Here is a 24,323-nt window from a genome sequence, read left to right as displayed (position 1 = left end):
GCAGGCAGAGGTTAAGGGAGTAAGACATAAGGCTAAATAATGAACTAACCAATTCTCATGCAAAAATAATAAAGCGTATTAAAGTTATTGAATAAGGTATTCATCAGGGAACCCCATCCCAGGTAGTTCACAGCTTTCTCTATTCATTATATCTTTGAAGAATAGTTACAATATAAGTAAATGCAAACATAAAATGATATGAAATGTATTATATGTATTTTAATATAATCTTGAAATACTATAAACTTCTATCAATAAAATCTAGGGATGTCTATGAAATTGCTGTATGAATAGTTTTGCCTCCGCACACAAACATTTTGCATCTCCGTATTAAGCATTCATCAACATCCTATTCAGGACTTCAGCTGGTTTTTGAAGGCTAATTTTGTATTTTATAATAGTGACACAAAGTATTTTACTGAGTTTACATCATAGGGACTAATTATGCTATTAAAAGAAATTAAGAAGCCTTTGGTAGTATGTTGTTATCTATAATTACATAAATTTTCTACTTTACAGAAGTAGGAATCATCTTTGAAATAAGAATTATTTCATATTTCCTGGAGTTAACAATAATAAAACTCACCTAAGGACTTTTTGTATATTCTCAATTTTATAGTATCCATTTGCTTATAGTAACTCTAATACATATGTAAGTTGCATACAGACATAGATATAGACAAGTCTTACCTTTAATTTTTATACTAGGTAATAGAAATATGACAGCATATGGATAACGTGGATGGAATGTGTGATTATTTAACGTTTTTCTACTTGTAAATATTTTTGTATTTACTTTTTATTTTAAGAAAGTGTGCATTGCGTTGTGCCAGTTATTTATAATCTGAAGTTCCTCAGAGTCATGATTCACCAGAATTATTGTTCAAAGAGCAACAGAACCCTACAGCTAAAACACAGTGGGACACTTTACAACCTTGTTCCAAATTTAGTGCTTTTTAAATGGTAGCCCCAGGTTCTCTGGAGAAACTTCTGTCTCTTCTAAAAGCAAACCCTTGGGTGGAGGAGAAATATAATATTTTCTCAAAGTAGGAGTGAATTAGAATTAAAAGTGTAGAATCAAGTTATATTCTCAGAAATAGTCAGGTTATTTATGGCAGTTAAATTAATTTGATATTTTTCAGAAGAATGAGGTTGGTAGGTTTGGGTAACATATCCACATACCTATACTGAAGAAAATTGACTTTGGCATGTCTGTGTAAGCCAGTATTGGTTATCGTTTAACCATTCCCTCTTTTTCTAGTCTTTTATAGAAAATAGCAAGTTCTTTGAACAATATGAAGTGACATACCAGATCTTGAAGCAGACAGCTGAGATGTACGTCAAAGCTGATGGTTCAGGTAAAACACAAGACAGAATTGGTTACAGTATTGAATACAGTAGAATTTAGAGCCTACAGGTTTCAGTATGATCAAATCATTTTTTTCTCTGCAGAATCTCTGTGTGACCATGCCATTGGCCTGGAAAGCACATACTGGATTCAGTCCCCTTGACTTTGTGCAATGCCTGTCCTGTATAATCATATGTCTGTGTGTGTGATCTTCTGAGAGAGAGGAAAATAAGCATTCTTTTCCTAAATTGTAATATTCAAACCTATTTTCAATTCCAACGGTTAAAGGCAAAAAGTGGACTGACTTGAATATTATGAAAACTTAAGTTAGTGTAAAGACACAATTGTAAAATATGTCTGTTTCAATTTGCAGATATATCTGTCATATTTGCCGAAAATGAACTATAGCATTTGTGATTATACTATATGTGTCTGAGTGCATATAAAATGCAAACAAATATATGTCATTTATTGCATCCCATTTATCAGGAATTTTAAATATATCATTGCCTTTAATCTTTATAAATACCTATGAGTAAGGTATAACATGTCCCCAACATTAGCTGAATGTAATTCTAACATTATATCTGTTGAATTTAAAATCCTAGGAAGAATTAGGAACGCACACCAGTGTATAGACTGTAGAAAAAAGGTGTGGTGGATTTAAAATATAAAATAAGGATTATAATTTGTTCTATCCGTTTCAGTGGAAGAGGCTGAGAATGTGATGAAATTCATGAATGAAACCACTGTCCAGTGGAGGAACCTCTCAGTGGAAGTCAGAAGCGTGCGCAGCATGCTGGAAGAAGTCATTGCCAACTGGGACCGATATGACAATACCGTGGCTAGTCTTCAGGCTTGGCTAGAGGATGCTGAGAAAATGCTAAATCAGTCAGAACATGCCAAAAAGGTAAGACTGCTTCCTATAAAAGGAAACAAGCACAGGTGAATTCAGAAATAGGAGATTTTCACAGCAAAGTTGTCTGGGGAGTGTTATATATCTGAAAACGTGTTACAAAAATCTTGACCTTGCCTGAAAAGCCGCATTTTCAGGTTATTAAATTATTTTAGACCAAGAAATAGGCTGCTTTATAAAAGTTGTGTTAACACAGTGTTTGACTTTTGCATTCAGAAGAGCAGTAACCCATGGAGCAGTGGCAAAACCCGATAGGCAGCAGAGGGCGCTATACACACAGTAAGGTCTGGGCTTGAAGGGGCAGGTCCAGTGCACAGCCTCTGAGGATTTCCTAATTTAAGAGAAGATGAAAACAGCTTTGGCTAAAGTAGTACTAAATGTGTGTGATGGCATACACTGGTTCAACAGATGGGTCACTACATTTTTGTCTCTTTGGCTATTCTTTTTGGGATTTTTATCAACCCTCAGTCAACGGTCTTATTCTCGGTAGGAGTGATGTTTTTCCTCTGGTTACAGGAGTGTGTGTTTTTTTGCAAGAGTTAACTGTTTTACTTTAATATCATTTACATTAAAAGATCACATGGAATGGACTGATTTCTGTATATACACTTCTTAATGGGAGCTTGGTATTTTTTTCATGGAAAAACTATTTATATGTATGTAAAAGATTAAAATGTCAGCTTCCCATTAAGAAGTACAGTACTTATATTAGAATTACTGCTTGTCATGCAAGATTGGTTCCTCTGTTATTGTGTTGTACAAGTGGATGTATAATTTTTATGTTTTCCCGTTCTATATTTCATATAGATTAAGTATTTTTGTGTGGCTGAGCAACTGTAACCCACACAGATTTTGGCTTTTCTGATTAGACTGGCAGTGCCCTAGTAGATGTCATGTGTTAATTTCATCCAAGGGAATATACCCACCAGATACAGAATTGTTCTCATCGATTTATCTAGGAAGTCCTCCTGCACATGGCTTAGGAAATCGATTTTGAATTCTCTTTGGTGTCCTTGGTTTTTACCGTGGTGTATACGTGTGTGTATGCACATGCACATATGCATTTAATTCGAAGTCAAGTGGAAGCTGTTCCATAGCCAAGTGTGTAACCTTAAGTAAGGAAGGATGTCATTGTATTGTGTTCTTGGCCCAGATAATTTAATTTTTTCCTTCAAGGGTTTATCTCTGTGATTGTTAATTATCTTCATGTACAGTATTCAGATTTTAAAACCAAAAGTTGGGAATTCCCTGGCGGTCCAGTGGTTAGGACTCTGTGCTTTCACTGCTGAGGCATGAGAGGGCACGTGTTTGATCCCTGGTTAGAGAACTAAGATCCCACAAGCCACATGGTGCAGCCAACAAATAAAATAAAATAGAATAAAATCAAAAGTAACAGGTCAAACGATTTTTAAGACAGCTATACATTTCCCTAAAATATTATGCCTTTTAGGTGACTTTGGCACTGGTATTTACTAGCCTAAAGACTATAGGCACAAGTCCCTTACACTCACCGAAATTCAGCCTTTTCCTCTCTAAAATAGGAATAACCAAAGGGTCGTCATGTTTTGTTTTGTCTTCAGCAAAAGATATTGCATATATTCTTATAAAAAGACATTCAGCGTTTCTAGCTCATATTTTTGACCTTCTTTATTAAAAGTTTCCATTTTGAAAGAAATTTAGGATTCCCCTTAAAATTTGCACAAATTTTAGAGCAAAGGTATTTCTCTTAGTCTGGCTACTTTCATATCATTTATTAACTTTTGGTGTATGGTTTACAGTAGTGCGCATTGTTTCTCGTGTAGGATTTTTTTCGAAATCTGCCTCATTGGATACAGCAGCACACGGCCATGAACGATGCTGGCAATTTTCTGATTGAAACATGTGATGAGATGGTGTCCCGTGATCTCAAACAGCAGTTACTGTTGCTAAATGGACGATGGAGAGAGTTGTTTATGGAAGTCAAGCAAGTATGTTTTTCAGGTCTATTTATGCCTAGAACATGGATGCGTCATAAATGTTGTGATCAGCAGTCTGTTTAGAGACTCTTTTATTGTTATAGCATGGGCTTATTAAGGCAGAGTACAGATGTGTTTAGAACTGTTATGTTTATATTTGGTCCTTTATTCTTTCCCATTTGTAATGGAGGAACATAACAGAAATGTAAAGCTTGATTAAGGATTATGTTGACATATGGAACCTACTTATATGGAATGATTCATGCATCAAATCATAATTTGTTGCTTCTCTGCTAGTTCCTTTCTTCTTTTCACAGTATTTGGACTAACTTCAAGTGTATCTAAAATAAGAATCAGGAATTAGAGTCTTTCCTACCACCTAACCATTCCAGAGAGTATGTAGAAGTGAAAGTTACAAACTTCCAGAGTCTTGGCTTAATGGCTTTCGATGTTGCCCCCCTCCCTTTTCTTAACAGTATGCTCGAGCTGATGAGTTGGACAGAATGAAGAAAGAATACACAGATTGTGTTACTACCCTGTCTGACTTTGCAACTGAAGCCCTTAGGAAACTTTCAGAGCCCTTAGAAGTCTCTTTTATTAATGTCAAGTTATTAATTCAAGACTTAGAGGTGAGCTGATTTTCTGGAACACAAAGTGAAAAACCAATTCTATTGTGAATAGAAAGATCGGTGAAGTTACTTTAGGCCATTGCAAAAGCTGTTTCCGTGTCTCCTTGATATCATTTGACATGTGTACATATCCTGATTTGCACCTCTCATAAAAAAATCTATTTGAATTTTTTGTAGAGGTTTATTGACCATAGAGTAACTTCAAAATAGTATTTTAATTGAGATTTTTTATTTTCTACAATCAAATTATATAAAGTACTAGGAAAACACAGACGTCTGGAGTTAACACCTCTACATAAATGCCTCCAATGATAAAGGATTTGCTAAATGAATTGTGCTGTTTACATATTTTGAATACCCTGCAGCTCTCAAAAATGAAGTAATGGAAGAATATTAATGACATAGAAAGGCTTTTCCAATATACTATTAAGTAAGGAAAGCAAAAATAGTATCATCATTTTTTTGTAAAAATAAAAAATGGGTGTAAACACACACAGGAAAAATACTAATTTTGTTCAGTAATTTTAACAGAGCCTTGTGGTGGTAAGGATGTTGGCTCTGGTGTGAGAAGACTGTATTAAATTTTCTTTAACTTATTATCTCTAATTTATAAATTTCTACAATGACAATGTATTACTTCTTTTAAAGAAAAAGTTGTTTCATTTTTAAAATCAGAGGAACTGCCCCAAATTGTTAACATGCACTTACCTGATACAATGTTTCCATACTGCATTAACATATGTATTTTGAAAGTGTAAAGATTACCTCAGTTTATCCTTAGGTTAGCTTAAGGATTATGGTGACTTTTAAAGGAAACATTTATTTGTGTGATATTACTAGTATATCATATATTAGTAATGAAGGAAAGTAGTCATTGGAATCGCCAAAAGATGATGACAGGTCTAGAGTTTTATTCAGTGCATACTGATTTGTGTCCAGTTGTCAGATCTTGAAATTAAGAGGAAATGTATCACGTGGTAATGGAGCTGTTTCAATGATTCATGTAGGACATTGAGCAGAGGGTGCCTGTGATGGATGCTCAGTATAAGATGATTACAAAGACAGCACACCTCATTAGCAAAGAGATCTCCCAAGAAGAAGCTAACGAAATGTTTGCAACCATGTCTGGGCTCAAAGAGCAGCTAACCAAGGTGGGAAAATATTTTAAAGCATGACACTCTGTGCAGGACCAACACTGCCTCCAGCTCACCTTACTCGTTCTCTGTCATCGTGGGCAAATCATTTACTTGTTAGCAGATCATGTTTTTATTTCTTATTGGGATTCTTCATCTAGTAACTTTGTCATGAGTTTAAAAAATGAAACTATGGAGCTGATACCAAGCATTACCTTTGTTAATTTAGAAGTACTAGTAGCTGTATTTTATAGAAAGATAGGCCTCCTCTGGGAGGACAGAGGACCAGTTGAAAGCCATAAAACAAAGAGGGAAGCAAGGGGAGAAGAATAGGAAGAAGAAGGGGGAGGAAGACATCATATATTTAAATGAGAAAGAATTCCCAAATACCTTTTATTGAGATGTATTTGACATACGTCCACTCTGAGATTATTTGTGGTATTTTTCGCTTACACAGCCACAATGTAGTGAAAAGTCTCCCTCTTCATCTCACAGAGCTACCTTGGATTTAAGATATGTACATTTATGCCACTTCTGTGCAGGAAGCTCAGTGAATATCAAGCACTAGCCATAAACCTTTTCTGTTCTATTGAGGGATTTTCCTTAAGAGTTTGGAAGTTTCACTGGGATTGGATTATCTATCTGAAGTTGAATTTTATGAAGATGATACTGTGGCAAAGTCCGCTTAGATTGTGTAATTAATACCTGGTAAAAGAAAGGAGTGATTATATAAGTGAATGGAAAAATTTCATAATGAAGAATTGGACAGCAAAGGAAAAAATAGCAGAAAACCCTGTTAATTAGGAGAGGAAAAGTAGAAAGAGAATAGCCAATATGAAACCAGCTGTGGAGAATTAATGAAAGAGAGGAATAAGTGAGATACATGAAAATAAGAAGAATCATGGCCATGAAAGATAAGAAAATTTTGTCAAACTGGTATATAGTAGAATGGCAATTTTAAATTCTTTCAAGCAATCAAGTTAAGATTATTTATAAAGATTGGGTACAATTTGGAGTCAACAACTTGTAACCTTCAAGCAGCCTTTAGAGCCCTGTCTTGGGCTGGCACATCTTAGCCTAGGTCAGGTTTAGTGATTTACGGAAACTTCTGAGAAAGCAAAGTACTCTTTTAGACACACGTAAGTCATCATGCTTTCTTAATTGCTGCATTAGATGTAGCATCTTGGTAAGTTTCCTGTTGTATCCAGGGAAGACTTCTAAAGCACACTGATTTTTATACATGTCAGCAGATTCTCTTTATTTTGTTCAGTAATTTTAGCTGAGCCTTGCGGCAATAGGACAGGAGCGTTCTTTAGATGATTTTCTCTTTCAGGCAGTGCATCCAAGAGCATGAGAATAATTATAATGTAAGGAAAAGAACAAATGGTCTACTAATGAGTACTTAATTTCCTTTCTCGGTTTCCAAAAGTAATGCTTTGGGAGAAACTCTAAATAAAATGAGGGGGACGGGAAGTTCTTGCAGGATTGTATGAGGTGCTGGATTCAGACATAAATGTGACAAGGCAGACACTTTATGGAGATCTTCATCTCCAGGAGCTCATCATGAAGATAAAGACAATGCAGGTGTATGAACTAACAGCATTTTTTTAAAAGACAAGTAACAGATGACGGCTGGGCCAGTTCAGACTAGAGAGACATGTTCTTGCGTGAGAACCTTTGTGAATAAGTTTGTATATGACATGAGCGCTTGTCATGAGTGGGATGTTGATAGGGGAAGAATAGCAAAGTGTGGAGCTAGGAGGAGGTTAGGAAAGCACAGGGCCTCTCTGGGAAGAATGAGTCAACATGTTTGTAAGTTTGTCTACGGTTAAGGGATCAAGTAGTAGAGTTCTTGAAAATAAAGTTGGAAGGTACAAGTTGGTCTAGATAATGTAATTCATGACTGTCTTAGGTCAGCTTCTGAGGCCAGAGGGAAGATGGGTTTCAGAGTTTATGAAGTGGAATTTGATGCCATCTGGCTCACTAACATCATTTAGATGAGCAAGTGCTATCCAGATGGATGATTTAGATGAATTTTCATGAGAAAACTCCATAGCATTTACTTGTCTCAGTGGTATAGCAGTAGTGTATTTTTTTACATCAAAATTGAATAATACACAGGAAATATTAAAGAATGTCACTGGAGCTCTGTAAGCCCAAAATGACCCTATCCTGAAGAAAACAGTCCTGAGAGCTATGGTCCTTAATGGCCTTTAATGGAATTTTTGTCTTTGCATTTTTAAAGGTCAAAGACTGTTACTCTCCACTCCTTTATGAGTCTCGGCAGCTGCTGTTACCGTTGGAAGAATTAGAAAAGCAGATGACGGTCTTTTATGACTCACTTGGGAAAATCGATGAAATTATGACAGTTCTTGAGCACGAGACACAATCAAGTGCTCTTTTTAAACAGAAACGTCAGGTAAGGAAAAGTCCCCTTCAGGAGATGGAGTTAATTTAATGCGTGTGTGATAAGACTGAGGTGCATATAATGATAGAAATTCAGTGACAGGACAAGAAACCTTTTTCTAGACTAGTACTGGCAACTCAAAACAAAAACACATGTCTAAAGATGAAAACCCTATCCACCATAGATAAAATAAAAATTTTATATCTCTCTCGATACTTATATATAGGTATATTTATATAGATAAAAATTTTACAGATAAATTTTAAATCGTATCTATTTAGCTATATAAAAAAATAAATAATTGCATTCCATTTCTAGCCAGTATCTATCATTTGTGTCTTACGAGATCTTTTCCTGCCTCTAGGACCAGGGCTGTTTACATGACCATAAAATTCTGGAAATATATTTGGAGTACTAATCATTTTTCTTTGTCTTACTTTTAGTAAGCAGATCTGTATGCAGAACAGCCTCCTGAGTGTGGCAGTTAATTTACTTATTTAGTTGGTTTATTATAAATCAACTTATGCATCAGAGGAGGGTGAAACTGATGGGTAAAAGGTTTGCCACCGTTGTCATCGAAATAGATTCATGGAAGGGAGGCAGTGTCACTTAGCAGAAAGAGCAGAGAGTATCTGACGTGAGTCAGACAGGTATTCAGATCTGATACAGCAAATTACAAAGCCTTGATTAGCTTCTTTTCCTCACCTTAAAATGGGGGTGGTAGTACCTAAGTCGAGAACTTCTCGTGGAGATTACATTAGATATTCTATAATGTGACTAACCCATTAGAGCACATACTCTATAACTGGTGGCAACTAATATTTATTATTATTATTATTAATGGTAAGCCAAAATGATTATACCACCAAGCCCTATTTTAATGGGTTCTCATTATATTGGATAAAAATTGTTTTTCATTTTGAAGTCACAGTGCCATTTCTTACGTTCCCAAATTGCTATAAGTTGCCGTCAAAGAATCCTTCTATGATTAAAATTGTATTTAATATATTAATAATAATAAATATTAATAATACTTAATAAGAGTTTGCTAACATATGTTACTCTTTTATCTCCTAAATCTTCAAAAGGAAAAAGTGTGTCCTTACCCTGTTTTCCCAAAACAAAACAGAAACCTTGCTCTTAATATTTGCATCCAAGTTACCCAAACTGGTATCCAAGTAACCAGTTTGAAATATTTTTTCAAAGCAATTAAGGATGTTGAAGTGCAAATGGTGTGGTTTCAAGTCAAAAAATGACTGCTTGCCTCGGGCTGAGCTGAATAGCTTCCATGCTGTCTAGCAAATTGCCAGAATCCTACGTTACAATCAGAGATGGAAGGGCCTGTGAGTCACCATTGCTTCTCATCTGCAAATGTGTGACAATTGCCAAGTCTTCCCAGGCCCTTTGGTCTGCTGCCTTTTTTGTTAGGATCTGGGGTCCACCATTTTATTAATGAGGTTGATAGCTTTTGAACCTTAGGAATTCAAATGTTGTGTATTTTAGGATACAGAATGATTTATAATCTGCTGCGTCTGACTTTCAGTAAAGTATTTATAATGTGCATTGGTATTAAATTTATTGAGTCAGATTATAACCTGTTATGTAGATTGATTTCATAATTGTCCTTTCAATAAATTATGGGCCTGTTAGTTGGAGGAATGCAGGTACTAGGCAGATAGCAATTTTGATGCTCTGTCATCCTCCGGATGTTATTAAGATGGGCGTGAAATGTAAAAAAATTCAGAAAACTCAATGTGACATTTAAATGCCTCGTGTAAAAAGCACTGACTTCAGTGATTGCTTAAAATTGTGCTCTTCTGAAAAGCAATACTTCTCTGTACTTTCGATTTTACTTACTGCTGATTAAAAGCCTAAAAGCTATATAGTGCTGTTCTTATTGTTTTGTAATGGTTACTCTCTTTCTTTCTTGCCCTTTTAAATACTATTGTTGTGGGTTTCCTTTCCCTGTAGGAACTGTTAGCTTGTCAAGAAAGCTGTAAGAAAGCCATGACCCAAGTTGAGAAAGGCAGTCATAGTGTTCAGAAGTTTGTGACTTTGAGCAACGTGCTAAAGCATTTTGATCAGACAAAGCTACAGAGAAAGATTGCAGATGGGCACGTTGCTTTTCAGGTAAGTTCTCTGCCTGCTTTAGAGATGTGAACTAGGGAAAATTCCAAGAAGGAGGACATGTAATCATCGCGTTTCATGTCTTCACTCTTGGTAAATGCTTCATCTACTGGTGTTTGGAAACCAATAATTTTATTTCTGCTTTCTCTAATATTAATTAATATTTAAGAGGTCGATTATTCTCATCATAATGAAATGTATTCTTTCCAAGTGTTTTTTGAAAGAAACAATACTCTTTCACAAAATGATATTTTCAGTAATGAGAGATCAGTATCCCATTATGATTATTTTTTCAATCAAGAATATGGTAAAGAGAACTGGAGATTGGAAGAAACATGTGGAAACCAACAGCCGCTTGATGAAGAAGTTTGAGGAGTCTCGAGCAGAGTTGGAGAAGGTGCTGAGGATCGCTCAGGAGGGCATGGAGGAAAAGGGGAATCCAGAAGACCTCCTGAAGAGACACACCGTGAGTGCATCCCGTGCGGGCCCTTGACCTGGAGGCGTGGGCAGACCATCTTGGAGGAAAAATAAAAAGAGCATAAAGATCTAATACAGAGAAGGAGAGAGAGAAAGAGAGAGACAGAGAGAGAGAGTGGGAAGAAGAAGACAGAGGATGAGGAAGGGGTGGGGGGGAAGAGGAGGGGGGAGGGGAGGGGGGAGAAATGAGTTAGGAAGGAAGAAACTTTTTACATATGAGACCCACAGAAATGGCAGCAAAAAGAACCTGAAGAGCAGTTGATGAGCTGCCTTATAATTGGCCATTCTTAAGTCCCTGGAGTAGTAGAGAATCACGGGATAAATAATTCAGGCTTTCCAAACTACTAATTCATTATTTAGCTGAAAAACTCTTTCATAACTAACGTATTCTTTTTAAGAGATAACTTTAGGTGGATGGCTATGTCTTTGTGCTCATTTCATAAATCTACCGTATCACAGTATAGATACCATGTCACTTGAAATTCGGTAGCTGATCTACAACTTGACCCAGTATTGTGAAGCCTTCTCCTTGTTAATCATACTCGCTTAAATCATGTCAGTATTGCAGACATGAGTAATCTGTTAAATGGTGTATGGAGATGATGGGCCCTCTGAGAACATATATTTCGAGTTACGTTTCCTGAAATTTCAGTGGATATTTGTATAAAACACACTCTCAAAGGACGAGTGCAATGTATTTGCGATGTGGCTGACTGGATTTAGGGTTAAGGTCTGTGACCATCCAACATCTCGTTCAAGTTTATACACCTCTACTGTGCGGTACTTTCTTTTGAATCACTGTTGTTTCAAAATATCTCTGCATACATAATCCTGAGACTTTGTGAGACTTAGTCATGTGACTTTGTGAGACTTAGTCATGTGTACTTGTGCACATGTTGTAATTGTCTGCTTGGGCTACCATAAAAAATACACGGGCTGGGTGGCTTAAGCAACAGGGATTTATTTCCTCAGTTCTGGAAACTAGAAGTCTATGATTAGGGTACTAGCCTGGCTGTGTTCTGGTGAGGACTCTTCCTTATGTGCAGATGGTCACCTTCTTGCTGTGTCCTCACATGGCAGAGAGTAAGATCTTTAATGCCTCTCCTTATAAGGGCACTAATTCCTTCATGAGGGACCCACCTTCATGACCTCATCTAAACCTAATCACCTCCCCAAGGTCCCACCTTCAAATATCGTTACCTTGCAGGTTAGGGCTTCGACATGTGAATTTGGTGGGACAGGATGGTGGCGGGGGGGCAACACAATTCAGTCCACAGCATGTGTGCTCATGTGTGTGCTTGGTGTGAACGCAGAAATGGCTCATAATGAACCAGCAAGGTCTGGAACACATTGCCATTAGGGAGTGAGGAGGGATTGTGAGGATTAGTCCTGGCTTCTACTCAGCTCTTCTTTTACCAGAGAGGAATGAAAACTCTATCACTGTGGGATCAAGGTTTTAAGATCTCTCATTGGCTTTCTAGAATATTCTACCAAATGTGAAAACTGCAAAGATTTTTTTCTAAAACATAAAAAGCCCTAGTTGAATCAGATATGGTGATTTCTGACTCATAACTGTAGATAATTATACTTAGTTCCTGAAAGAAAAATGGTAGTTGCCCAGAAGGTTTGAAGAGGGCAGCAGCTGGCTAAGAGGCTTGTTTAGCAGTGTGACTCCTTCACTGTCTAGTGTCTGACACTGTCTTTATCTACCCAACACTCTTGACCCCTTTCCCCCTCTCCACGCCAGGAGTTTTTCAGTCAGCTGGATCAGAGGGTGCTCAATGCTTTCCTGAAAGCTTGTGATGAGCTCACCGACATTCTCCCTGAGCAGGAGCAACAGGGCCTGCAGGAAGCCGTTAGAAAGCTCCACAAACAGTGGAAGGTGAGTCAGGACAACATGGGGGTGTCGTGTGTGTCTTGGATGATGGGCGAGAGCGTGAGGGTGTGAAGGTTCAGTTGTCAGAGAAATTTAGAAATCAGGGAAAGTTGTCATAGTTACTTTTCCCATTGAAAAAGCTGAACTTGAATAAAACAGGATAAAATATGATAGAATTTTGTCATTCCTATTTTTAAGTAGCATCAGTTTTATCATAGTACTTACGAGTATTCTTTTTCTTTTCCTGATTATTTTTGGGGGCAGGAACATCAAGGTGTTTAACTTTTTCAGCAACATTTCTTAAACTCTTCCCATCCTAGTTATGTTAGGTATGCTACTGAAATTACAAGAAATACTTCTCATTTCAGTAGCATACCTAACATAATATCTACATTGTATATGTATATAAGTATATGTAACTGAAGTTTTCGAGGATTTTGCCATCTGGTTTAGCTTGTTATGATTTGAAACATATAAATAAAAACATTGATGCTAAGGATTCAATGATGAACAAAGCATATTCCTTTTCCCCCAAAGAGCTTAGATTCCAGTAAGGGAGATGATTAGTTGCAAAATAATAGAAGTATAATATATAATAAGTCCCCCAAAATATATTGTGTAGGCAATATATTGATGAAAGCTTTGAAAGAGAGAAGTGGGCCCACTTGGAGAGCGGAAAACAGTGAAGCAGATAATTAGTTTTGAGCTAAGACCTTAAAGAAGCAGCAGATCTGGGGGCGATGAGGACAAAGAAAGAAAGCCGGAGGCTGTGCCAGTGGGGACGCAGGGATCCACGGGGTTCAGCCTGACTGGAGTGTCGTGCGCGGGGCCTGTCCCATGGAAGCCGACTTGAGAATCTGCATGTCAGGGGAAGCAGCTGCAGGAGAACAGAGACCCTTTGAAGGTGTCGTCCTTGAGGCGGACTGGAGGAAGCTGCGCGAGCAGCAGGTTCACAGAGCGGCTGTGAGGGAGTATTGAGCGGTGAATTTCATATGTACTAGAGGAAGGAGTCACGGGGTTCAGAAGATAGGCATCTGGAACACTATCAGGTCGTGTTATTCATACTTTCTGGATTTTTTTTTAAACTTTTTTTTTTGGCTGCATTGGGTCTTCATTGCTGTGCGCGGGCTTTCTCTAGTTGCGGCGAGTGGGGCTACTCTTGGCGGTGGTGCACGGGCTTCTCATTGCGGTGGCTTCTCTTGTTGCGGAGCACGGGCTCTAGAGTGCAGGCTCAGTAGTTGTGGCTCACGGGCTCTAGAGTGCAGGCTCAGTAGTTGTGGTGCACGGGCTTAGTTGCTCCGCGGCATGTGAGATCTTCCGGGACCAGGGATCGAACCCCTGTCCCCTGTACTGGCAGGCGGATTCTTAACCACTGTGCCACCAGGGAAGTCCCCGGATTTCTTTTTTTTGATCTCATTAATGTAGACTAAAAAATCAGCCCTTTGCGTAGGAAAAACAAAGTTAAAGAAGTCCTTTTTTAAAAAATAACAAGGACCTACTGTATAGCACAGGGAACTATAATCAATATTTTATAATAAACTATAAGGTAAAAAATCTGAAAAAAAGAGATATATATGTATGTATAACTGAATCACTTTGCTGTACACCCGAAACTAACACGATGTTGTAAATCAACTCTGCTTCAATAAAAATTAAAAGAAAGAAATACCTTTTTACTTGCTCAATTTGAAAATTAAAAAAAATAAGATGCTTAAAGAAATCCAGGCTTTTTAAGATGTCTTTGCAGCTTAATATTATCATATATGTACTATGGAATAGAGACTATAATTGAAGGCTGTATTTTATTTTACATACACACACACTTTTAAGCTCTCTAGGATATAGTCTGTCCTATTCTTTCCAAAGCCCTAACTCATTTTTCTCATCAGTTATCTCAGTGTTTTATTTTAAAGATAATCTTTTAGGGCTTCCCTGGTAGTGCAGTGGTTGACAGTCCGCCTGCCGATGCAGGGGACACGGGTTCGTGCCCCGGTCCGGGAGGATCCCACATGCCACGGAGCGGCTGGGCCCGTGAGCCATGGCCGCTGAGCCTGTGCGTCCGGAGCCTGTGCTCCGCAACGGGAGAGGCCACAACAGTGAGAGGCCCGCATACCGCAAAAAAAAAAAGATCATCTTTTAAACCCATAGGAGACAGGTTGGCTAAAATTAAATTGTAGGACTAAAGGTAATGATGAAGCTTATGTTTGTATCAAAGAAGAATGTAAAAAGTTTCACGTTGTTCGCGTGCTGGCTTGCTCGTTTTCTCAGTGTATGCTCCGAGGAAAAGAAGACATGGCAGGTGGTCGGAGCTGAGGGCTGCTTAATCCTGGCTTTTTCACTGATAATGTTTCCTTGAGTTCCTTCCCTTGTGTAGTGAGTATAATATCTGTCCTTCCTACCTCACAGGGCTGTTGAGAAAATTTAAAGGGACACATGCTAGGAAGAGGGTATGTGGAATCAGTGTGTGATTTAAATTTAGATTCACATCAAGTTTTTCTACTTAACCCTGAGCCTCAGTGGTCTAATCTTTAAAATAGGAACATTAATACCATGTGGGGCTATTGTAAAAATTACGTAGAATAATCACTGTGGAAACACACAACTAACAGCAGGCTGAAAAGATTTTCTGTGGTCCTGGTACTTGGGAAAATACAAAGCACAGCAGCCCGATGAAGACAGTAGGTATTAAATCATATTGGTCCTAAAGGGACTATTTCAGGTTTCCTGCCACTTCAGTTGGAAATGTACAGAAATGGTATCTTGTCTTTCGGAATCGTCCCATGGCATGTAGGATCTTCAAGGAGAAGCTCCATATCATTTGCTTCACCTGAAGATCGAGGTGGAGAAGAACATGTTCTTAGCGTCTGTAGAAGAATGCAGAGCTGAGCTGGACCGAGAGACCAAGCTGGTGCCCCAGGAAGGCAGTGAAAAGATCATCAAAGAGCACAGGGTACGTCCCACACACCTGAGTGCAGCCCCTCAAAGTCACAATGTTCCTTCAAGCACAGAACTGATACTTTCATTTGGGTCTGAAAACACTCAACAGCTTAATTACTTTGTACTGCTAGACTAGATGAGTATCTGCTATGAAAATTTGAAAGTCTTGCGTGGATTCTCACAGGGATTATAAAAACGTTTATTGCTCATTAGATCTTCTTCAGTGACAAGGGTCCTCATCATCTCTGTGAGAAAAGGTTACAGCTTATTGAAGACCTGTGTCTGAAACTCCCAGTCCGGGACGCTGTACGGAACACGCCTGAGACCTGTCACGTGACCCTCAAGGAGCTCAGAGCCGCCATTGACAGCACCTACACGAAGCTGGTGGAAGACCCAGACAAGTGGAAGGACTACGCCAGCAGGTAGTCTTGGGGTTGTTCCCAGAGAAGGATGTAGTCTTACCTAATTCCGTTAATTCAAACATCTTTGCAAAACAAGCCATTATGTATGTTTCATCTCACGCAAGAAAGATAATCAGATGGCACAATTGTGTTCATGCTCTGATACAGAAACGCCTCATTTAATTTCAAGAATGAGTTTCAGTCAGAAACAAGGTGAAGCACTTTACTTCCAAGTGACCCAGATGTTGTCTCTTTGAAGCAGAATCGGGCAATCCCTTTCTCCCCGATTTCCTCACATCCCTCAAGAGGGACATCTGCCTCTTTGGGTTTCTGTCTCACTCAGGTGGAGACACGTAAGGCCAGACCTCAGGTGGTACCTTCCTCACTCGCAGGTGCCCAGGCTCTAGGACACACCCTCCTCCACCGCCGAGCTCCATCCGCTCTGCCTTCTCGTTCCTTCGAGTGCCTGAGCACAGGGGCAGCCATTCCTGTGGAAGGGACCATTGCCGGGAAATTTGTTAATTGGTTTGCTAAATCAGTCGAATGAAATCTGTTAACCAATTTTCTAATCAGTTGATGGTTAAATTTCCGTAAATAAACTCAAAATAGAAAATGTATTCTAACCATGGGGATATTTTCTCCCTTTAATAAGAAAATACCTGTGTTATTTCAGAATTTCTGAGTTCTCCTCTTGGATATCTGCAAAGGAGACCCAGTTGAAGGGGATTAAGAACAAGGCCATCGATACTGCCAACAACGGAGAGGTTAAATGTGCTGTAGAGGTAAGTTCTGGGCCATTTTTTGTTATTAGAAAATATCCATGAATAAAAAAATAATGATAACAGTCTAACTGACGTTTTCTTTCTATAAAGAAATTAACTTCCTGAAAATTGTCGTAAAATAAGTTTTCTCCTGGTACTGTGGAGAACTGCAGGGGTTTTTTTCTATGGAATCATGTTAGCTTTGAGATTTAGTCATGCTCAGTGGTGCCTCTAATGCATCTTTAGCTAATGGGGAATCCTGAGAGGAAAATTGCATGCATGGGTGTACAACACAGCAGAGATTTAAGAACTGTCATAGAAAACAAGAACCCTATAGGTTTTTAATACATTTTCAGCTACTCAAAAGACAGGTTATAGAAAATCAGGAAATTGGGCAAGGTCTCTAAGCATCATTTCTATGTCACTTTCAGCCTGGATTGGGTCAGCCTCTGTGAGCATGAGTACCGCCTGATAAACCCAACCAGGGCAGCAGAACCTCAGGCCCGAACCCAGCCAGTGCAGCAGAACCTCAGGCCTGATAAACCCAGCCAGGGCAGCAGAACCTCAGGCCTGAACCCAGTTTGCATTCTGTGAACGGCACACAGCAATCCTCTCCCTCTTGGCTTGGCTCTTGGTTTTGTAAACACATGCTATGGTGAACATTCTTTATCTTTCAGCATTTTGCACCCTTGCAAGTCACAGAGTTGCTGTTAATGAGAATTTATTTCCTTTCTGTTCCTATCCTCTGATTTCCATTTTTTCCTATTAAATTTATAATCCCCTTAAATACTAAAGGTACTCAACGATATCATGCTACACCTGTAGAAGCATATTTATATTTGCTATTGGTTGCTGTTATAGTACCAAAACAATTCACATCTTAGAATGAAGAAATCACTTGCTTCTAAAACCAACCATTTTCCTCCATATGCATTTGCCCTGTAAGACCCTCTTGTAGCGGTTGGAGGCCCACAGCTCTCATCTACCCAAAGCTGGTGTAGGAGGGAGAGGCTGCCCCAATCACCATTGCCCTGGTCCCTAGACTTACAAGGGCTGAGGCCCGGAGTCTTTCTGGCATCGTCTTGGCCAGTCAGCTCTCCCTTCCTGGATTACAGCTGAGCTCCTGTCTGTGCTTCTTTCTGTCTAGGGTATTGACTTCCAAAAATTAACCAAAATGAGGCATAAAATATGAGTTAATGAAGTTAAAATAAATCTTTAGGGCATCTATTATAATATTCAACAAGTAAATTCTTCAACAAGAGAAATCCACTAATTTAAAAAAGGGCTCTTTCTTTTTTTTTTTCTTCAAAAAAATACTACGTTCCTTCCAGCTCACAGAAAATAAGGTGACAAAGTATATAATTCCCAATTTCACATATTCTTCTACAGTACTTTTAGAAGCGTCTTTGTTGTGATCAAGGAAATATATAGACATCTAATTATGGAGGTAATTTTTTGGCACAGAGAGTACTGATTCTACACATTGGGTATTGGAGTTGGGGAAACATTTCTTTCTAGTACTTGTAGACTTTGTTAAAGATGTGAACAGAAAGTGAAATGTGCAGGCATTCTCTTGGAGAGTGAATGCCTGGCTCTCGTACCTCCACCTTACAAACCTTCTTAGGTTGAGTACTTTCTTGCTGGAAAGTTATGATTCACAGTTGTATTTTGTTCATCAAAGGTGTTCTTTCATTCCAGGAGATCAGAAATGGTGTTACCAAAAAAGGCGAGACTCTCAGCTGGCTGAAATCCAGGCTTAAAATTTTGATTGAAGTCTCTTCTGAGAATGAAGCCCAAAAGCAAGGAGATGAGCTGGCAAAATTATCTAGTTCATTCAAGGCCCTTGGGACTTTGTTGTCAGAGGTAAAGCATTTACTCATCCTCTAAATGGACAGCTCGGGGTGAAGAATCTGGAAGGTTCCTTTGGGTTGCAGTGTAACAAGTAATTTTATAAAGAATGTGTAGCTTAAACAAAATAGCTCAGATACTTATGTATCTGAAGATTGGTGGGGAAGATGGGCAGGATGTTTGCTCTATGGTCTGTGACGTTATTGGATGTTAGTTCAGGTTAACTGTCTATATTTAAAGTACAAAGCTTATAGAGCCACACTTTGACTCTTACTAAAAGCATTCTTTCACGGTCAGTTTAAGGTTAAGAACCCAGGCTTGAGAGTCAAACGAGCCCAGTTCTAGAGCTTAACTCTGATACCCCATTTCCTATGTAACCATGAGCTTGTCATTTAACATCTCTGGACCTTGATTTACGTACTTGTAAAACAGGGCTAAAAATACTTACCGCAAAAGGTGGTGTCAAGAATTGAATGCAGTGATGTATGTAAAGCACTTAGTACGGTGCCTGGAACAGAGTAAATAACTGATAGCTAGTAATAATAAAATATTCATGTTGAGTCAGCAGCCAGTAAAGTCTCTTTCAGGCAAGATCTACTCATTTTAAACTTGATATACATTTCAATGTTTATAGTCCTTGGTAGATTATACAAAACCATCTACTCCATTTCTAGTAGGGCCACGTCTACCCTTGAAAGAATATTTTTACTGACCAGGTTGTCTTACGAATCTGATGAGTTTGTACATGGGAAGATAATGTAAGAATATAAAGTATAATAAATAGTTATCAGGATTTCTTGAAATCATTTATAAACTAGCATGGAAAAAATGATCACTTGGATGACAAAGTTCCCTGATTCTGAAAGATCTGAAATTCTCTATAGAAAATTAGATGTCCCTAATCTAACAGTTTGATCGATTGATTTTTCATGAAAATCTAGGTTGAAAAGATGTTAAGCAACTTTGGAGACTGTGTCCGGTACAAAGAAATAGTCAAAAGTTCCCTTGAAGAGTTAATGACTGGCTCTAAGGAAGTCCAGGAAGAAGCTGAGAAGATCTTGGACACTGAAAATTTGTTTGAAGCACAGCAACTACTCTTTCATCACCAGGTAGGATGCCTGTTTACTTCAGTGCATTTATGCAAAGTTGTTTAGTTACTGAGAACCAGAGAGATGGAGAGTAAGTCTGTCCACTGACTGGAGGGGGGAAGATGGGGAGCTTGGGAGGCAACTCAGATGAATAGTTAAAAGAACTTGGCACTTCTGTCCGCTCTATTAAACACTAAATATTTTAGAGCATCTTGCAAGATGAATTCTCAGCCAGAGCGATTTGATGATACCAAAAAGTTTGAGGAATATTGTGGAAGAAAAGTTGATTTTGCTATGAAAACCTTCATAAAATTGTCCTTTGCTAAACTGCTAAATTGTCCTTTTCATAACAGAGAAGGAAAGCATAAACAAACTACTTCATATTTGAGATCGCTATTCTTTTATTATGTTGCAATCTTTGCTCTTCAATTTACAACTTTGAATACATCCTGGTTTGGGAAATTATAAATTAACATGAAGTACCAGTCCTTTCTGAAGAGTGTGCTCCTACAAAGGATTAGAACCGGAACTAAAGAAATTCTGGTACATATATTGATAATTAACAATTTTAATCAGCTTTACTTGTCAAACTCAACATAAGTGGAAGTATGATTTTCAAATTAATCTAATGACAGAATTTTAGCTAACTTAGTATATAAGAAAATGTTAGCTAATTTTATATGTAATAATATATCAAAATGGAAGTTGCATTAAAAGTATATATAAAACAGCAGCCTTTAGGCTTTATAGATTTACTTAGTAATTATAAAAAGGCTGTGAGTCCAAAAGAAAATAACGCTTAGTGTTATATTGTTCTCAATCACGGTGAGTGTTGTTTGGGTTTCAATTTACTTTAAATCAGAGAAATATGAGATTATAGATATTTACATTAATATTTAAAAACTCTTCACATTTCTTGGACCAGGTGCTTGGCTATATATGGGTGTGTTTACTTTGTGAAAATTCATAAGCTGTGTTTTGAGATTTGTGTACCATTCTGTGTGTACATGATACTTCAATAAAAAGTTTATTTTAAAACATATCTTTCCCCAAATATCCCAGACTATTAATCATTCTGAATATACCCTGGAATTAAATCTCTTCATATTAGCATTTTTACAGCATGGATGATTTTAAAAAACTGGAGTTGGGACTTCGTGTTTTTAGGCAGAATATAGCTCTTTAAGGAGAATTATGTCAAATGAATAGTTCTGCCAAATTCCATCTGTAGTATTGCACGAAATATTAAATGTTATCTAAATTAGCACACAATTAAAACACTCTGGCCAAATTAATTATGCTGTTTCCCATTAAAAACGTAAAATATTTATAAATGATGCCCATTTTTGATTACTATAGAGCCTTCATTACCAAGGCAGTTTGGGCCCCTGCTGCGGGAGATTGTACCTTTCCGTAACTATTAAAGTGTGGGTGTTTATGTCCCTGCCTGGGTGCTTAGACAGTTAATATTTCTATCCATCTGTTGAACAAATGCTTCCAGCAAAAGACAAAGAGGATCAATGCAAAGAAGAGGGATGTGCAGCAGCAGATCGCACAGGCTCGGCAGGGAGAAGGTGGGCTGCCTGGCCGAGTCCAAGAGGAGCTGCAGAAGCTAGAGAGCACCCTGGACAACGTGGAGCACAGCCGGGAGAAGCAGGAGCGCCGCATCCAGGTAGGAGACCGGAAGTTACGTCATGGCCTGTATTAACTTCTGGGTCACAGGTTACACATGTCCTACTAGCAGGAGCAAAGGTTTATCGTTCCCGCCTCTGAGGTGCCCGCATTCCATTAAACACTTACATGAGTTATCTCTTTTAATCACAGCATCAGCCTTGTGAGATAGGTACTGTAATTAGCACATTTTCCAAGTGTGGATGCTTAAAAACAAAGAGAGGATTTTCCCTGAAATCACAGAGCAGTGATCAGTTGTAAAGCCAGGATTTTTTTTTTTTTTTTTGCGGTACGCGGGCCTCTCACTGTTGTGGCCTCTCCCGTTGCGGAGCACAGCCTCCGGACGCGCAGGCTCAGTGGCCATGGCTCACGGGCCCAGCTGCTCCATGGCATGTGGGATCTTCCCGGACCGGGGCACAAACCCCTGTCCCCTGCATCGGCAGGCGGACCCTTAACCACTGCTCCACCAGGGAAGTCCCGTAAAGCCAGGATTTTAATCCACACTTGTCTGAATCCAGAAATTGATGTTGGATTATTTCACTTTTCTGGACAGTCCAGCAGTCACACCTTTATGGTTTTTTGTGTCCTTAACACATTAACTTAAAACTTCCTTCTCTCTCTCTCTTTCATCCTTCCTTTTTTTTTTTTGAGAGACATTGGGAGGGTTTCTTTCTTTTGTCCCTTATCTACAGTTAAGTAATATCCTAAGATTCATAGGACTTTACAGAAGATAAAAAAAACTCAGACTCTTAGGCCATACATCCTCTTTTGGTAGATGAATTGAGAGTCAAAAGGGGAATTCTTATAGAAGACATTAAAATCATTTTTATTCTGTGTAATTGTTTGACATTTGAACTGAAAGTTAACTGGAAGTTAATAGCCTGACAAATGAATGGAAATGTGACAATATTTTGTGATACATTCTGATAATTCATAACATCATATGTTATTTATTTTTTCTAATTTAGGTCACATTAAGAAAATGGGAGAGATTTGAAACAAACAAAGAGACAGTGGTCAGATACCTTTTTCAAACAGGTTCCAGCCACGAGCGCTTCTTGAGTTTTAGCAGTTTGGAAAGCTTATCTTCAGAATTGGAACAGACAAAGGTATATTGGCAAGACCACGTAGTCCCTTGGTACCCATTATTCCCAAGAAAAACTGTGTTTCATTTCATTACTTATTATAATTATTTAATCAGTTTTTATTGTTTACTTATGATTCACTCTTCAACACATTGGTCAAGTTGCTCTGGGGAATGAAAATATAAATAAGATTGAAACATCAAGATGTTTTCATTAAAGTGGGAAATAGTTTCCTAATAGATGGATAAATTTCTAAAACATCTTTCTGAAGTCAGTGATATTTTGAACTGAAACTCGAAGGGCAGGTAAGACATAGAAAAGCAGAGTTTGGAGCAGAAAACCAGCATTCCTATAATGGGAAACGCCATGAAGTATAAAAGTGTGAGAAATGGGGATTCTCTGCTATAAAGCAGAAAAGGGGAGTGAAGTTGTAAAGGAAAGTTGGGCCACATCACAAAGACTCTTGAAGGCCTAAAGCGTTACTCTCTAGGCTACGTGGAACCACTAGAGGTTTGTAAGAAGGAGAGTCACATGAGCAGAGCTGTCCTTTAGGGAGATGAGTTTCTTAAGCAGGTGTAGAACATTGAAAGCATAGAAGTCTGGAGTCATGGGTTCTAGTTATAAAGTTATTGCATGCGTACATGAATAGGAACATGAATTAGGGTAATGGAGATGGCAGTGGAGATATTGGGACAGATGTAAAAGAGACAAAGGGAAGGAAAAAAGCATGATACCCAAGGTTCTGAGCCTGACGGAGACAATGGGAGCGAGACAGGAAATTGGAGTAGCTGTTAATGGGGGAAGATGAACAGCTGCGTTTTGAACATATTGAGTTTGATGTCCAGTGGGACATCCAAGAGATAATATTTAGTAGGTGTGCTTGGTAAGCTCAATCCTGTAAGCTCAAACACCTTGGACACTCAGAGCAGACCAGTAAATTTGTGCGAATCATTTAGAGTTGTACAGGCCCCTTTGGTTCCTATTGCATATGTTTTGGGTTTATAGAAAGACTGAATTAGTGTAGAAATGTGTTTGTCAATGTATAAGAAAGAACGTTCTTATATCCATCCTTTCATAACCTTTAGCAAGGAAACCCCTGTGCTTCCGTTTTCTCACCAGTAGAAGGCTTCTGTGTCTCTTGTACTGTAAATTTGTCACTCTTTCTCCTGTTATTAACTCACTGAGGAGTTTGAAGTTTTATAAGGCCACAGAATCTTTCAATTCTGTATGATTTTCATCAGCCATTTAAATAGAAATTATTTATTTTTAATTTTAATTATTTTACATATTAAAAATGTATCAGGTATCTTTTATAAATACAAACACATATATTGTGTGAATTATCACATGGGTGTTCCTCCTGGGTTCCATCCAGAGTTTCTGATACCCTGCGGCTCCAACTGCTTTGAATTGGTTTGCCAGCTATAGATGAAACAAATGTGGTCTTTTTGTCTTATTTTTAAAATTCTCCTTAGCCAATAACCTTGCATACTTTGGGATTGATTTAATGATGTGAGCTAACAATTATTGAACATACACCATTTGCTGATCTAATCATTTGATGTTTGTCATCTTCTTTAATCACCAAAATAATCCTTAGAGATTATTAATTAATTAATTATTAATCCTTAGAGATTATTACCATTATTAATCATGTGGTATAA

General features: G+C 38.1%; 1 protein-coding gene across 14 annotated transcripts in view; it reads left to right on the top strand.

Annotated features, from left to right (window-relative positions):
- SYNE1 (spectrin repeat containing nuclear envelope protein 1) overlaps positions 1–24,323 on the top strand; it is a 454,201-nt gene that overhangs the window by 143,050 nt on the left and 286,828 nt on the right. For all 14 annotated transcript variants that reach the window (XM_089922151.1, XM_089922158.1, XM_089922157.1 and 11 more), the window contains exons 15-30: positions 1,262–1,358; positions 2,056–2,258; positions 4,067–4,231; positions 4,696–4,848; positions 5,856–5,999; positions 8,227–8,400; positions 10,360–10,518; positions 10,817–10,981; positions 12,740–12,874; positions 15,660–15,818; positions 16,019–16,227; positions 16,880–16,988; positions 18,666–18,830; positions 19,757–19,924; positions 21,405–21,575; positions 22,543–22,683. In XM_089922151.1, the coding sequence (XP_089778277.1) occupies positions 1,262–1,358; positions 2,056–2,258; positions 4,067–4,231; positions 4,696–4,848; positions 5,856–5,999; positions 8,227–8,400; positions 10,360–10,518; positions 10,817–10,981; positions 12,740–12,874; positions 15,660–15,818; positions 16,019–16,227; positions 16,880–16,988; positions 18,666–18,830; positions 19,757–19,924; positions 21,405–21,575; positions 22,543–22,683 (2,517 nt within the window). The remainder of the gene's footprint in view (positions 1–1,261; positions 1,359–2,055; positions 2,259–4,066; positions 4,232–4,695; positions 4,849–5,855; positions 6,000–8,226; positions 8,401–10,359; positions 10,519–10,816; positions 10,982–12,739; positions 12,875–15,659; positions 15,819–16,018; positions 16,228–16,879; positions 16,989–18,665; positions 18,831–19,756; positions 19,925–21,404; positions 21,576–22,542; positions 22,684–24,323) is intronic.

This window comes from Delphinapterus leucas, chromosome 12 (assembly GCF_059928025.1).
Source record: "Delphinapterus leucas isolate spDelLeu-1000000601 "Yukka" chromosome 12, BTC_Dleu_Yukka2, whole genome shotgun sequence".
Classification (NCBI taxonomy): Eukaryota; Metazoa; Chordata; class Mammalia; order Artiodactyla; family Monodontidae; genus Delphinapterus; species Delphinapterus leucas.
Note: the sequence above shows the minus strand (reverse complement) of the source record. Positions and strands in the feature narration are given on the sequence as shown.